The sequence below is a fragment of the Poeciliopsis prolifica genome, unplaced genomic scaffold (assembly GCF_027474105.1).
Source record: "Poeciliopsis prolifica strain line A6 unplaced genomic scaffold, Auburn_PproV2 SCAFFOLD049, whole genome shotgun sequence".
NCBI lineage: Eukaryota > Metazoa > Chordata > Actinopteri > Cyprinodontiformes > Poeciliidae > Poeciliopsis > Poeciliopsis prolifica.
Window position 1 is genome coordinate 1,032,501 of NW_026562424.1, and position 16,782 is coordinate 1,049,282.

Here is a 16,782-nt window from a genome sequence, read left to right on the forward strand (position 1 = left end):
TAGATGCTGCGTTGTACCACACAGAAAAGCGCTAAAATTAGCTGACAACTGTTGGCTTCCTGCTGGAAGAACGGACCATCTGGTGCTGGAAATAAACATTTAACCCAAACGCTGCAGCTGGCCTGAAGCCGCTCCTCGTTAGAGAAACGGCCTCCATTAGAGCCACTCACCCAGCTGGAGGTGAGCCGGACCTCGCTCCACCTGACCCGCCGCCCGACGGGGTAAACGCGCCGCCATCACTTTACAGATATTGAGAAATGTTTTCCAGAGGTCATGAAAGGTCTGGAAAACAGACCTTTTATGGATTTATTAGTCAAATCTAATAAATCCACTCTGCTACGTTTGTGCTGCTTTTGTTTTGAAACCATCACTGAAAGTTTAAAGGTCAAAAGGTCAACCAGAGAGAAACTGTGAGGATGTACAGCTAACAATTTGCAGACGTACCAGAAACATATAAAAACAAATGAAAAAAGTGAAAAAATTAAAATCACTGTGTTGAAGTCCAGAGTTTGGTCACAAATCAGCCAAATCACTGACTTTTACTGCCACCAACATGAACATCACAGCTGCAGAGCCAAAGAAAAATGATGGTTTTCTCAATTGATCCAATGAAATGTTTCTCCTGCTGCTGATCAGAAAACATTAAGGGGAAAATAACGAAGTATTTCAGCTCTTAGTTTAGTATAATGTTTGGAAACTCTGCAACTTTCAGCTCAACAGAAACTTCAGTGACAGAAACATGCTAGGTGAGATTTTGCAACCATATTGCTGAGCATGGTGTGGCAGTGTGATGCTGTGGGCTGGTGCGGTACACAGAGCCTTCTGGTTGAGGTGCAGCCGGAGCGAGCGGTACCTGGCCAGCGCCTGGACCTTGGCCCCGTGCCTCTCCTCCAGCTCCGCCAGCTTCTTGAGCAGCTCGGTTTCCTGCCTCAGGCCGGCCGAGTGCTCCATCTCGCCGTCCAGCAGGCTGCGCAGCGACCTGCACACACGCAGCAGGTCACGCCTGCGTTAGCAAACATCCGCTCCGCTCCCACCGTACAGAGGAATTACCTCCGCCGTTCTGCCGACGCTGTTTTCATAAACAATAGATTAGAGGAATGCCGTTTAATTGGCGCTGGAAATGAGACGATGAATCACAATTAGCCCCAACATAAAAACACTTCATCAACACAAATGTGTCTGCATCACTTTAATAGCCTGTTGCAAATCATGGAGAAGCGGAATGCTGCTCGACAGATTTACAATCATTCTGATTGACAGCCTTTAAAAGTCTGTCCAACATGCTGCCTTCAAATCTCAGTTTCTGCAGGGAAACTGAGATTTTATTCTGGGAAATCAAACAAATCAAAGATTTTTCTTGAATAAAACGTTTTGAATGTTTTTCTGGGGGAATGTTTAGAGGGACGTACCTGTTCTCCTCCACCAGCTCGTCCTTCCTGTTCATCATGGCTACGATGGCCTGACGCAGCTCCACTGAAACAAACAAAACCAGAATCAGGCATTTTCACTGCTGCACTTACCGTCCAAACAGTTCAGATATTAAAACAGGAAAAACTCAGGACAGGTTTGAAGAGACTTCCAGTTTCCATGACTCAGCAGAAATCAGGAACAGCAGCAACTACTGAGCGTTTGTGTTGCTAAGCAACGGAAACATGTCACTTCCTGCCGGAAAAAAACAAACAGTAAAAATGTTTTATTGGTGAGGATTCAGAAACCAGAGTTGAGCTGTTTCTCATTATATCAGGATTTTAACATGCGCAGGATGCCACTGATTTTGTTGGAAACAGCTTGCCATACATCATCAAATCTCAAAATCCGTTTCATGACCAGAAATTATTTCCCAACAGACTTTTGCTTGACAACATGGAAACATATGCAGAAGCCTTGGCAGATTTAAAGAGCAGCAACAGCAAAGGAGAAGGATTAGCAGTTGCATATTATCATGCAAGGACACGCTAACATGTCCTTACATATCAGAGGACTCCTCAGATATGTTGCAACACTGACTGCTACTGCAGATCCACAGCGAAACTCAGTTGAGTTCAACCCAAAGCAGAGAGTCCCGGCTCGACGGCGCCTCAGGCTGCAGCCGCACAGCGACGCTGAAGATACGCAGATTATTTCAGTTACACATTTAATTCACATTTAGGATCAATTTTATGCATTTTTCCCATTTCTGTTAAAAAAAACAACAGAAATGTTTAAGAAAAGTTGGACAATATTAAAAAGAGCAACAAAAATAGAGAAAAGCCTCAAGAAGCTGGATAAGAAAACAAAAATGAAACGTTTTTATTTTATTTTGTAGCGTTAAAAGTGAATTGTTGATGTCCGTATAAAAAGATCTGAGGGTGTAAATACTTTGCTGCAGAGGTTTAGAGCAGTGAGGAAACCCTCCTGATCTCGCTGCTTTTAATCAGGACAGAAAAGCTGCATCAGATCAAACCAGGTGGTTTGGCAGAAACTCGCTGACGTGTCGATTTTAGCCTTTAATAAAACATGTTTCTGATGATGACATTAAAATGTTTGCGTGGCCCATAATGAAACGCTGAGTGTTTCAGAAGTTACAGAACATCATCATCATCAGTTTGACTTTAAATTAAAGCCCTAACCTGCTGCCAGAGAAGCTGCTGAGGGAAACGCATCGCTCTGAGAAACACAACACCTACTAAAGACCTCAAGCAGAAATTCTGCTCTCGGAAGATGAAGCTCGTCAAACGTTCAGCAGAACTCTGCTGGTCCGGTAATGGCAGAACCGGGCCTTGTAAATACGCCGCCACATCCAGCAGGTAAACACTAGATCACGCCGAACACTCCTCCACAAGCACAGAGCAGAAATGAGCGCCGAGCGAACAGAACCGCCGGCAGAGAACCAACGGGTCGCAGAACCGCCAGCAGAGGGTCCAACACGCCGAGGGGGACAGAGATTCTGATGATGGATGGGTCACCAGGTCAGAGACAGACCGGACTGGACCAGACCGGACCAGGCTCAGCCAGAGAGAACCCACCATGCAGAAAGACCGGGCTGGGAATCGAACCCACGACCTTCTTGCTGCAAGGCAACAACGCTACCAACTGCACCACTGTGCAGCCCGTCCACATTTTTCATGAAATGAAAAGATCTCATTAATTTGATCAGTTATTATTTTCGGCCTGATTATATTTTCAGTTTTTTTAACGTTAGTTATGGAACGGCGAAACGTCCGCGCCTGCAGGCCAGAGGACGCGTCTCATGTCTCCTGCAGCACGTTGATGCGTCTTTGGTTCTGGTCCGGTTGAATAGCCCGGTTCTGTCCAGAACCAGGCTGCACCGGAGTCGGGTCGAAGCGACGCGTCGGGGCGTCCTGATCGCTGCCTGATGGTAAATACTGACAGAACGACTCCAACATTTACTGCACAATGAACTGAAGCGGTAAATAAATGACTCTTGATCAACAAAATAGAGATCGGACCTTCACTGGTTCTGATCAGTTTTTCGTTAAATGGAGAGCAGGATGGGTCCAAATCAGAATCAGAAGCTCCAACTCCAAGAAAAACCACATCGGTCACGAAAAAGGACAAAATGCAGGTTTGTGTCGTTTAACCAAAATATATATGAACAAAAGAATATGATATGAATTGTAAATATATGTTAGAATGAAAAAAATTAAAAATTCTGACAATATTATCACTTTTTTCACAAACGTCTGAGTGGAACCTTTGTCTGAACACGTTTCTGGTACGACCACAAAAGTGACGCACGGCTACATCCGCTAACAGCAGCAGCAGCTATTATTGAATCTGTTTTCATCATAGATGCTGCAATTAACTTTATTTAAAATTTGCATCAAGTTCAAACACAAAAAAAGAAATGTGAAGTGAATTTGAGTTTTTCTATTTCATCCTGAAATGCTGGGAAACGGCCAGCCGTTAATCTGGACCACAAACATTCCTGAGCCGATTGTTTTCCTTTCTGAGAAGAAAGATTTGCTTTTGAGAAAAAGTAGATCATTGTTTGTGCTTTTAGTTGCTTTGAGATCAATATTAAAGAAAAAACTTTAACAATTGAGAATCTATTTTTTGTTTCTCATATTTTTGACCTCCAGCGCCGGTTCCTCCGTTCGAAAGCTGAGATCAGAGGGGCCCGTGAATGGCCCCCGGGCCCCCCTTTGAGCCCCGGTGATGCAGACTGCGGTGGGAACGGTGCTGAAGCTGCAGGTGAATAAATGCAGCCTGACTCAGACTGGCGGTAAACAGCTGCTCTGTGCTGCACATATTTTCAGGTTTTCTTCGTTTCGACTGAAGCGTCTCTGGAGAATCGCTACGCAGGCGAGGCTGAATGAAAGTCAACAGATTTACGGCTCGTCTGCTTCAGCGGGAGCAGAGAGGAAATATTTACAGTAGATACAGTAACGGCTGCACAGTGTGGACACAGTGCCCCCTGGTGGTTCATCTGGGTCAGAGCAACAGGAAATCTCCCAGTTTTCACTCCCAGTTCATTTTGTGCCTTTCAGACAGGGGTGTGCAAAGTGCGGCTTGGAGGCCATTTGTGGCCCTGACTGCAGGTCAAGCATGAAAAACCTTGGATCTTTATTTATTTAACAATTTAAATAACTAGGTGTTATTAAGAATAAATACCTGGCAGCGAGAGAACCACATGGGGAGACTTTTTATTTTCAATCAGGATAAAATTATCACCACATAATTTCCTCATAATAGAAAATCTTCAGTACAGAACTGAGCCTTTAACAGCCAAGATTTTATAACTGGAATCATGTTAATCCAGACGACGCTTCGCCAAAATCAGCTGTTATTTAATTTATTAAACTAAATATAGAAAACATTCAGAGGAAGTCATTTAGGAAAACGCAGAACCAGCAGAAGCTAAAAACACGAGTCCAGTTTGATAAAACCGGGCCAAACTGAACCCTAGGAGGAAGTTCTGGTTCTGCTGCTTCAGGAAACCCGGATTCATCGTCAGAACCGGTTCGGGAACACACAGAACCAGAATCGGCCCAGAATAAAAACAGAGACTCACCGACCGTCATGGAGTCCGGCAGCCCAGCGGACAGCGAACCGGACCGGACCGGCGGACTGGACTCCATGCTGCAGCAACAGAGATGAACAATCAGACGGAGTTCGGTCGGGCTGCAGTCGATCCAAACATCAGAATCTCACCTGAAGGCGAGCTGGGTTCTGCTGGCCTCACAGTTCTCCGCCGACCCGGTGGAGCGGCACGGGGCGGGAAACCCGGCCGCCTCTTCCACAGAACTCACTGCAGGAACAGAAGTGAAACTGAAACGACCAGCCGCCACGGAAAGTACCTCAGATTACCAGCTGAGTTACACAGAACCGGTCCGGTACCTGGATCAGGGTCCGCTGGGTTCACAGGAATCAGGATGTCGGCGCTGGGCTGGTCGGTCACGGTTTGGACCGGACTCCAGGTGGAAACACTGGACAGGCTGCCCACCACCAGCCTGGAACCAGAACAACCAGTTAGAACTGAACCAGTTGGGACCGGACCAGTTGGAACTGGTCCAGTTGGGACCAGTTGGGACCAGTTGGAACTGGTCCAGTTAGAACTGGACCGGTTGGGACCAGTTGGAACTGGACCAGTTGTTACCAGTTGGAATCAAATCTCCTCCATCAACTAGTTTTTTAATCCAAGTCTAAATTTTTGGTTTTTGTAACAAACCAGATGAAATTTGTTGGAAACTGTAACGGACGATAAGATCGATATATTGTCAATATTCCTGATTTATTTCCAGGTCGTAGATCCGAACGGGTCGGTTCCGACCGACCAGGAAGAGGAAACGTATCGGATTCAGTCTCAGTGCTAACCTAGCCTTAGCGCCTCTGAAGCTAACTGCTAACATCGCGTGCATTTCCTTCCTGTTCGCAGTTGCAGAACTTCCTGTGGTTCTGTAGCCTGAGGTCCAAATCAAGCAGAGGTTCTGGACCGGTGGTTCTGCGGTTTGTTTTTGACTCACTGGTCAGAAGTCAGTCTGTCCTGGATTTCAGTTGGGGGTTTCCTCGTCTCCTCCTCGTCCTCCTCCTCCTCGTTCTCTGCGCTCTGGCTGTCGGGGAGCGGTGGGCCAGCAGGGGGCGCCGTGCGGCCGGGCCGCGGCGACCCGACCCAGCCCGCGTCCCCCGGCTCTGGGACGCCGTTGTGGGCCGGAGACCCGGCCGACGACGGCTCCAGCGGGTCGATGCCTTCCTCCACGCTGCTCTGAGCCGGAGCGCCACGGCGACTCGCCTTCGCCTCGCCGTCCTCCTCGTCCTCGGCGCCGCCGTCCAGGTCGTCGTCGAAGGAAATGATGTTGGTGATTTTCTTCCTCCGCCGTCGCTCCTTCCTCAGCCCCGAGTCTGAGCCGAGACACAAACCAGAAACTCAAATTCAATTTACAGAAAATTTTTTTCTTCAAATCTGCAGATTGAAACTCGAATCATTTAACAAACGATTCAAATTTCCGTTTTCTGGCTCTTAAACAAACATGGAGACATGAAAGCAGGCATCAGAAACTCCAAGATGGAGAAACCAATGGGAAGCTGATTTGGTGCCGAACGGCAGGAATCACTGCGGCCACATAAATATGATCACAGAGATAAACTGTGTTGGACTGAGAATCATTTCAAACAGATTAATAAACGGTTTGTTCCTGTCGGAGGCAGAGCGCCAGCAGGCCGCCAGCAGGGCGGCGCCGGGGAAACGCGCAGCTGCTCTCTGAACCCGGTTACAGACAAAAACAAGTTTATAGACGAGCCAAAGAAAGAACGAGTGGAAGAAAGAGAGCGAAGCAGTTTGGCCCGGTTCCTGTTCTGGAGAAGCCAACTGATGTTTGGGGAGGGAAGAGCGCCCAGCATGTTGGGGCAACTTGAAAATGCTGCTTCACAAGTTGTAGCTTGCTAGCATCTCCCAAAATGCCGTGCGGTTCTGGGATCAGAGTTCAGTGAGATCATCATTAATGTTTCTTGGCCAGCGCCGCAACTTCCTCTGACACATCAAGCATTGTAATCCAGAGGTGAGTGAATGTTCACCTGCACAGCATAAACTCCACATTTTAATTTCATCATTTTGAAGCTAAATTTGTAACATTTGGTTTCCTAACCAAGCTGTGGCACAGATCAGCAGGAACCAGAACGGCCGGTTATTTCCAGGACGCAGCGCGACTTCCTACCAGCGGAGGCGCTGCGGGGCATGACGGGCAGCGGGTCGGAGGCGGCGTCGGGCTTCGGGGCGGTGCTGATCTCCCGCAGCAGGGAGCTGACGCCCTGCGTGGATTCCTTCAGCAGGGAGCCGATGCCCTGCGTGGATTCCTTCAGCAGGCTGGAGACGGACGGGCCGCCGCCGCCGCGCGGCGCGCCGCCGTTCAGGTCGCTGTTATCGATGTTGATGGCAAACAGGATAGAGTTCAAACCTGGACGGGAAACGATGTAAATATCTGGTCAGGTTTAATCCAGTAATTCAGTTCAAAAAAGGACTTTTATAGTTTTTCATCTTAAAGTTCACAAAACTTTAAAACGTAAACAATAAATTCAGGAACGTTTTCATGTTGAGTGGAAAACTGGTGTCGGCCAAAATGGGAATCGGTAAATTAAAAGGTTTGTAATCCGCCAGAAAACTGCAATCACTGCACCACTAATTTAGATTTCTGTCAATTTTTCACATTTGTACATTAATGTCTATGTATTTGTTTGTATACATTTAAATTTAGACATGATGTTTTACATGCATTTCCATTATTCTTTATATTTGTTCATGTTTGGACCGACGGTTGCTCACCTGCTGCCATGGTTGGCAGCATACTTGCTCTCTCCTCGTCCAGAACAAAAGCCCAGTCTTCATAGAAGGTTCTAGAGAAGACAGAACCAGAACTTGTCAATCCATTCAGCTGACCAGAACCAGACCCAGAACCAGCAGGATGCCAACCTCAGCCGCGGGCGGTCAGCCAGCAGCGTGTGCAGGTAGCGCTCCAGCGAATGCTCGTTCAGGGCGCAGCGCAGCCAGGCCCGGCCCCGGCCCAGTTCGGACGAGATGTGGCGCAGCGAGTAGAACCGCTGCAGCTCATGGCGGTTCAGCTGCTCCTTCACGTTCAGCCAGAAGGTCAGCTCTGCAGGAGGAGGAAACGTTAGCACTGCTGGCTAATGCTAGCGAGCTGCAGCTCCGCCACTGATGTTGACCTTTTTTCACCAGTTTTATTTTCCCCTTGAAACAGGAAATGCAAGTTAAAGCGGTTTTAAGTTGGGTTTCTGAGCTGTGGGGCTCCTGGGACCTCCCACTGAGCAGCTCATCTTCATTCAGTTCATTATCAGCTCAGGACTCTCTGCAGGGCCCAATTCACAGCCACACACTGAAACCAACAGCAGCAATAAAACAAGTCTGTTTCTGTCAGCTGTGGTCGTCTGGAGCACTTAGGAGTAGTCAGTCAGCCTCTCAGTCTGTCCTTGCAAAAGCAAAATGTTATTCGTCTTCAGGAAGGAATTTCCCTGCAGAGAATAAGTCCAGCTGTTCCTCCGGACCAGGAAAGGCTGAATATGAGGAACATTTTTTGGTTTTCACTCATTCTGATTCAAACTTCTTTAACCTGAGCGAACTGCAGCCTGCTGAGCGTTCAGAGCCAACCAGCTGCAGCCTGCAAGACATTACGACCTGCTGAGTGAAACCGATGAAACCAAACCAGGCGGATCAACGCCTCAGAGAAACCAGCTCAGAAAGCAAAGCCGCCGCAGCAGAGGCGCCGCCGCAGCAGAGGCGCCGCCGCAGCAGAGGCGCCGCAGCAGCAGAGGCGCCGCCGCAGCAGAGGCGCCGCAGCAGCAGAGGCGCCGCAGCAGCAGAGGCGCCGCCGCAGCAGAGTCGCGCAGCAGCAGAGCGCCGCAGCAGCAGAGGCGCCGCAGCAGCAGAGGCGCCGCAGCAGCAGAGGCGCCGCCTCAGCAGAGTCGCCGCAGCAGCAGAGGCGCCGCAGCAGCAGAGGCGCCGCCGCAGCAGAGTAACTTTTCAGCGAGGTTTTAGATTATTAAAAAATAATCCCAGTAAAATGAAATTTGATAAAAGAAAAAGTTGAATAAATAAACACACATGCTGTAAAACATCCGTTTTCAAAATGCTATAAGTATTTGTGTCAATAGTCGTAAATAATTTCTTATTATTTACTTCAGTCAATAATTGGCTGCGGTTTCTAGGCAACGGTGCCGGGGGAATCGGACGTTTTTTCATAAATATTAGGGATTTATTTCCCTAAATAAGCTTTTATATCTTGCTGAAAAGTTACCTATTGTCTCGTTTTAACTGTAATAGGATATCTGCATTAGAAACTAAACCAAAATACTTGGTGCGATTTTGTCTTTGCAGTAAACAAGTGAAACGGGGAAGCAGACACGTTCCCAAAGGTCTGCTTCCTCACAACCATTCAACGCGTTTCGCCTCCAAAACGCAGAACAGACTCAGCAGGCGGCGACGCGTTCACCTGCTTCCGTCTTGCTGCTGAAGCCGGCAGCCTGCTTCAGCGCTGCAGCGGTCAGCGCCAGGCCTTTGCTCTTCCTCAGGCCGTGCTGCAGCACCGCCTCCAACTGAGCGCACAGGCAGATCACCCTGCAAACACAGCGCTGCCGTTATTGGCACAGCAACAAATATTTTTACTGCCAAAGTTGTAATTTACAGGTTTTATTTTGTATCATTTATACTTTTTTGTTAAGACTCTTATTTTGGAGGATTAAGGTAGGAAGTAGAAGCGTCTGGTTACCAGGTTACCAGAAACACCTGCGGTATAACAGCATCGCGTTGGCAAATGAAGAAACACGATTTAAGTTTAAGAATTTACTGAATGACCTCATTTCTGCCTCAAAGGAAGGGTCAGCCAGCGAGGCATGTTGATATGTTTATGTCGATATTGTGTTCTTGACACCATCTCACTAAGTTTACGTTGTGTTTTAGTTCGTGGTGTCAGGGAAACTGAAGCTTAATAAGAACAACTTTAAAGAGTTTCATTAAAGCTGACTTCAGCAGTGCCACAAACTCTTAATTACCAAGAAGAAGAAGAGGTGGAAGTGATAAATATAGTTATTAATAACTAAATGTATCATCATATATCAAACATAAAAACACTAAACTTCCACTTCCAGTACAAAAAGGAGTAGAAAGAAGATTAAACTTACGACACCAATTGTCTCCCATATTTATATTCACACATGATATTTTTACTCATGTAACAAGCAGCCCTCTCATAACAAACTTAATGATAAATCATCTCCAAAGTTATGATGATGACCTCAGGCAATAAATAATATAATTCAAGAACAGATTCTCAAAGATCAATAAACTTTCAATTCTAACATTTTTCACTGGAACTGGAAGACATTTTAAATATCCAAGATAAATAAAACTAAACAGAAACAAATCAAATTAATTTTAGTGATTGAGCTTGTTTTGATTTATTATGAAATTAAGTGATTTATTGATTATTCCGGCTGCCCCAGTCTTAATTTCTGCTCTTTCCTAATTGTTCCTATAAAGTTAATGAATTATTATTAGTCATGCTTACTGTCTCCAGTAGAATAAACTTTCACAATAAACTAATTCATCATGTCTGTCTCTTTAATAAACTCCTGCTGTTTCTGAAGCTCCGCCCCCAGGAAGTCGTCCCAACATGGCTCCTCTATCAACTCTTTAAAGTTTCTGCCAGAGTCGCTCTGAGCAGCAGCTGCTATGATGAGCAGTTTGCTGGTTGACAACAACTTCCTGAACTTGTTGCTGTAAAGTTGCTTCCAAGCCGAATTTAACAGTGAAGAGACGCGTGTTTGAACCTGGAACCTGGTTCTGTTTGGTTCTGTTTGAAACAAACATTTCCCGTTTGGACCTGCTCTACCTGCTGTCTGAGTCCGTGGCGATCTCTTTTCTTCCTCCAAAGCGGATTTGGCACTGCAGAGATATGAAAGGAATGAAAACATGAGAACCAGAACAGATGTTGGTCAAATTTCCAGTGCAGCACAGCAGCTTCCTGCAGGAAGCGACACGAGTTAAAGCTGCAGAACAATCTGGGTTCGGCTTTGATCAGCTGCTTTCTATGCAACCTGAACCCAACCGGCTCACGTTGCCATGTTAGACCATCTGCTCTTCATCATCATCCTCATCCTCCCAGAATGTTTTCTCACAAACTTCCACAAAAACTAACCCAGTTTTTCTACTTCCTGTCTGTGAGCAGCAGGTGAAGGAAGTCAAATCCCAACAGATCCACATTCTGTCCCATTAAAACCTTAAACTGTAGTTTAGTTTATTTTATCGAGGTTTTACCAAACAGATCAACACAAAGCAGAGAAGAAAGTTCATCTCAGTTTGACAGGGTCGGCAGAAAAACTAAATAAATTTTAATATAATCAAATTAGTTCCAAGTCTTCTAGGAAGAGATAAAAATCACATTTTAACTTTTTAACAGTTAAAATGAAAATCTTAAAATCATTCAAATCTCCCCACAGTGAAACATGGTGTTGGCAGCATTATGCTGTGGGAACATGAAGAATAGAGTTGAAGGGACGATGGACGGAGGAAAACCTAAAGACTGGAGGTTCTCCTTCACTTCAACACGCACAGATATTATGGGATGCTTCAGAGCAGGGCTGGGCGTCTCAGAGGGCCGCAGTCCTGCAGCTCTTAGACATGTCTCCGGTCCACCAGCAGAACCCGCAGAACCCGCCAGCAGAACCGCCAGCAGAACCCGCCAGCAGAACCCACCAGCAGAACCCGCCAGCAGAACCACTTCCTGAGAGCGGTCCGGTTCTCCAGAGTTCTGCTGATGACCTCACTGTTTGACGCAGGTCAGGTGTTGAATTAGAGACACATCTGAAAGTTGCAGGCGATCAGCCCTCGAGTTGCCCACCTCTGCTTTAGACTAAAGCTGATTAGACAATGGCCTAGTCAAAGTCCAGACCTGAATCCAATAGCAAATCTGAAATTAGTCTTTAAAAATCTCAAGTTTGAAGAACTTTATCCAGCCTGACTAAAAATGAGCAAAAGTTTCCATCTGGATGTTCAAAGATGAAACAAACTTCAAACTGCTCTCCCTGATCCGAACCGAACCGAACCGAACCAAACTGAACCAAACTGAACCAAACTGAACCGAACCAAACTGAACCAAACTGAACCAAACCGAACCGAACCAAACTGAACCAAACTGAACTGAACCAAACTGAACCGAACCAAACGAACCAAACTGAACCAAACTGAACCGAACCAAACCGAACCAAACTGAACCGAACCAAACCGAACCAAACTGAACTGAACCAAACTGAACCGAACCAAACCGAACCAAACTGAACTGAACCGCTTCCTGTCGGAAGGATGCTAATGCTAACGACTAACTCACCTGTTTGACGGCGTCCAGCAGCCTCTCCAGGAGGTTCTGTCTCTTGGCATCATTCTGCTCAGTTCCTGCAGAGGAAGGAAACACATTGATGATGATGATGATGATGATGATGATGATGATGATGATGATGGGGAGGAGGAGGAGGAGGAGGAGGACAGCAGAACCCTGTGATTAAACTCTTCAGTTTAATCACTGAAATACAGCAAGAATAAAGCAAAAACCAAAAGAAATGCACATCATTTCACTGAGACACTTAATGTCTCCCAGAAGCCCTCCACAGAAGCATGGAGGCCATTTTCCTGAAGCTCCGTTGAAACAGAACAAAGTTACTCTGGGCTCAGAAACGGTTCTGATCCAGATTGATCCGAGTCCAAACTTTTTTATCACAAAACCACAAAAGAGACAAAAATATCACCAGTTTTTCTACAAGTAAAGAATTTAGATTTTTTGTGTAAAAAAGTTGAAAAATGGTTCAAAGCTTCAAGAGTTTGAAGGTTTTCCTCATGTGAAGAAATTTGTAGTTATTTTAAGTCTCTACTGAAAAAATAAAGGAAATCAATTCAAAGCAAAAATGTATGGATTTTAACTATTGAATCAATATTTGAATCAATATTCAGTATTGATCAATCAGTATTTTTGAACTGAATTTGAAATTAAAGAAACTTTCTGCTGTAAGAATATCTTTATAACTGTGAAGATTATTTTAGTTATTAAAACTGAAAGGTTTGAATCAGAAACTTTAAGAGAAAAACTACATAATAAAAGCCCTGCGCTGAGCTGCGGCTTTACTGGCTTTACTGGGTTTACTGGGTTTACTGGGTTTAGAGGAGGAAAACGAGGCGAGTGGATTTAAAGTTCAGAACCAAACTGGTGGGCAGAATCTGGACCTTTCCTTTCAAAATAAAAGCTGAGTGCTTCCAGGCTGTTGTTAAGGTGACCTGCTCTCTCTGTCGGTGTTGTTGGACTTTTGCTTTCATTTCCCTGCAGCAGAGCCTGACGGAACCGAGCCAAAGCGTTCGGAACCACAGCATAAAACAGCTGGAGCTGAACGTGTGCAGGAAGTAGCTGGTTCTGGTTCTGTTCGCTGGAGCAGAACCTCCCTGGCCGGATGACAAACTCACCGTTCATCCTGACAACCGACCTCCTGGACCGGAAACGGCTCGGAGGAAACGGTTCTTCTCATCTCCCGGAACCAGCACCAAGCTAGCGGCGCCCCGGCTCCATGCCGCCGCCGTGGCCGACCTGGACCCGCCCAACAGCGGCGCGAGCGCCGATGCCCGCTCGGTGAACGGCGAGGCCTGCGGGGAGCCGCTTCACGCTCCGGTAACCCGGCGGGCCGTGATGGACGCGGTTCCGAGCCCGAACTCCGAGCCGTTCGGTCCCGTGTCAACAGAACCGGGAGCCGCTTTGGACCAGAAACCAAAAGTTATCAGAGTATAATCAGTTCAGCCTGTGACACTGCGAAAAGCTGAAACTGACCACTCACATGACGGCGGCGGGTCACGTGACCAAACACATTCCGGTCACGTGATGCCGAGCGCTGCTGGGAGTTGTAGTTTTTACCTGAGAAACTGATTTGTGAAGCTTGTTCTGCTGGTTCTTTGCGGTCCAGATGAGTAAATATTCTTCTTGGTGTCTGAAGCTGTTCCTCTTTCTATAATTATCAAGCGGAAATTCTATAATTTCCCCCATTTGCTTCCTGTGGCCCAAAAACATGACAAACTGACGTCGGATTCAGGTTTTTGTTCCTCCTTAGAGACAAAATAAGACGTTCATTAATTAAAATAATGTAACGAGCCACCAGCTGTTAAATCCTCACATACAAAGCATTTTATTAGGATACCATGTGGCAGAATAACACATAGTAGGTTTTATACATGGAAAGTAATTATACAATACAATTAGATATTTTTCCACAGATGAAAATCTAAAAAGTGTGGCATGCATGTTGTTGAGCATTACTTTGCAGATTCATTTTCTCATTGGTGCCATCAATGAAGTGCTCTGATTCGTCTTGGTTGAGTCAGGTCCAGTGGAGAACAACAGCAGAATTCACTTCTTTGCTTAAATTCTGCATTGGATGCACATCTGGTGCTTCACGTCACCATGAACATTTCAAAAACAAAAACCATAAAAGGTTCTAAAGAGTCTGAAAAGCTGCTGGCAGTTTTTCAGCCCCTGTTCTGGGCCCCACACTGAGCCACGCCCCCATCGTGTTAGGCTCCGCCCCCTTGATGACACTAGGGGCGGGGCTAAACACTCAACCTTTCAGTTGAGTGTTTAAACAAAAAGATGGAAATGTGATATTTACACAACTTTTAATTTCACATAAAAATTCTAAAAATATTTTATGAGTTATTAATCAAGTTCATTTTTGGTTTGTTTCATTGTTAATTTACATTACACATATATTACAGGCAAAAAGTTAGTATTTCTAAATACTAAATTATTTAGTAAAATAGGGAACATGTGGAAAGCCAAAGCTTGTAGCACCTGCTGATAAAATCTGTTTTCTGTCAGTGTTTTGTTTCAGCAGCAGCATTTACAGCTTCATGATGAACAAATCATGCAGATAAAATTCACCTCATTTCAACTCCTCCGAAATCTGGAAATGAGCGACAGACAGTCAGCAGTAAAAACAGTCAGTCGTCTCTGAGTGTGTCAGCAAACTGCTGCTGCTGTGTGCAAAGTTTATGTCTTATCATTCATCAGCTCTGAGTTGACTAATGATTACAGACACATAAAAATAACTGAATAAAGATACAAATAAAGCTCCAGCTCTGACTCTTCATATGGACAGAGTTTCTCTCACAAGTTGTTTTGATGAAGAGCCTTTAGAGCTGCCAGATATGGTGGAGAGCGTTACATCCATACCGTAGTCTGAGGGCCGGTAGCCCCCGAAGGGCCCGGTGCCCCTGAAGGGCCCCTCTTCCACAGGCCGAGCCTTTTTCCTGAAAGAGTTCCTGATCCTGTTGGAAACCCGCCTGACGGCCCGGCTGACCCGCCTGTTGTGGGTCTTCATCAGGCCCACGTCGTCCTCCAGCTCCTCCGGCGGAACGTCGATGTTCCCCGAGTACCAGAAGATCCACCAGATCAGGCTGAGGAAGATGACGATGGCGCCGCCATAGATGAAGACATCATGGATCACAATGCCGCCGAACACCCCCACCATGATGATCAGGACGCCCAGAACGTCGTGGATCACCGCCAACCAGAAAGCACACTTACAGCGGCCGACTCCATCGTACGTCTCCTCCATGACCGGCGCCACCTGCACCGAGGTGGACATGATGCAGGTCCTCCAGTCCAGAAGAAGACGCCTGGTCTGACGGCGGCTGCAGGACTGCAAGGTTAAATCCCTGCATGGAACGTTTCTGTTCAAAGTACAACGTTCACCAGTTGTTATCTGGAATCCACTGGATCTGATGTTTCAGTTTGCATCATCTCTGACAAACAGCAGCAGATTCACTCCTGAAAATCGCCTCCCATCATCCGTCCCACCGAGAAACGTTTGATCATTTCTATTTATTGTTGAGTTTTGATTTGTTTGTTTCTCATATTTTCCATTGCAAAAAAGTCATGAAATCAGTGGTGGAAACAATCCGCTAACGGCTAATAGTGGAGCTAATTTGTAGGTTAGTGCTTTAGCCAACTTAGAAAACATTTTGGGCACTTATAGGATTCCATAGATACTTTTTCCAGATTTATTCAACAGCGTTGAAGATTGTTCCACTTCCTCTCCTAACTGAATTGAACCCAAGAAACATGAAGAAACACAATAAAACAGGCAATGAAAAACATTTAAATACAATATGAAAGGGGATTATACAACATGCAAATTATAATATCAATTATAATTGTAGGGTTGTTATCTTTTAAGGGCAAATATAATTTGAATTTATTTAGCATTTAAACTTTTAAAGATTCTATATTAATTGAAGACATTGTCTAGAAATTCGGTTCTTGCTGCAGATGAACCAGCAGGGCATTTCCACTAAATGCCCTGCTGGTATGGAGCTTGATGTTATAGGAATTGTTTTTTTATTTTTTATTATTTTTTATTATGATTAATGAAGTTCGGAGGCATCATGTGCAACAGTGCAGGAACTGGACTCGCCTCGTTTATTGAGAGACAGCAGGAGAACCAGGCTGATCCACTGAGCTTCATGCGTTGAAGACATCAAGTTCTTTGGTTCCCCCATGATGGACCTGCTGAGCCGGTCTGAGCCCAGCCTCTTGTTCCGTCGGTCTGTTTGGACCGGTTCAGCTCCCACCGAGGAGCAACACCGTCTGCATCCACAGACCAGAGGCAGGAAGAACCACCTGGACCCAGCAGCACCACCAGGACCCAGCAGCACCACCAGGACCCAGCAGCACCACCTGGACCCAGGAGCACCACTTGGACCCAGCAGCACCACCCGGACCCAGCAGCACCACCAGGACCCAGCAG

The 16,782-nt window shown here is 46.0% G+C and overlaps 2 protein-coding genes across 2 annotated transcripts in view; both read right to left on the minus strand.

The window, feature by feature from the left end:
- The window catches only part of snx29 (sorting nexin 29), a 98,269-nt gene extending 84,458 nt beyond the window's left edge, over positions 1-13,811 (minus strand). Inside the window, 13 exon segments of the mRNA XM_055058084.1 lie at positions 854-979; positions 1,410-1,473; positions 5,015-5,082; positions 5,155-5,251; positions 5,341-5,453; positions 5,967-6,342; positions 7,155-7,394; positions 7,760-7,830; positions 7,907-8,087; positions 9,441-9,565; positions 10,839-10,891; positions 12,333-12,397; positions 13,454-13,811. Of these exon segments, the coding sequence (XP_054914059.1) occupies positions 854-979; positions 1,410-1,473; positions 5,015-5,082; positions 5,155-5,251; positions 5,341-5,453; positions 5,967-6,342; positions 7,155-7,394; positions 7,760-7,830; positions 7,907-8,087; positions 9,441-9,565; positions 10,839-10,891; positions 12,333-12,397; positions 13,454-13,460 (1,586 nt within the window). The 5' untranslated portion in view covers positions 13,461-13,811.
- A 328-nt stretch (positions 13,812-14,139) lies between these two features.
- Positions 14,140-15,726, minus strand: LOC129377881 (transmembrane protein 238-like). Its single transcript, XM_055058104.1, has one exon. The coding sequence runs from the start codon at positions 15,619-15,621 to the stop codon at positions 15,121-15,123; it is 501 nt and encodes a 166-aa protein (XP_054914079.1). The 5' UTR covers positions 15,622-15,726; the 3' UTR covers positions 14,140-15,120.
- Positions 15,727-16,782: the final 1,056 nt, after the last annotated feature.

What these genes read in the sequence shown, in the direction of transcription:
- LOC129377881 (XM_055058104.1), bottom strand. Translation starts at nt 15,621, where the DNA reads ATGTCCACCTCGGTGCAGGTGGCGCCGGTCATGGAGGAGACGTACGAT.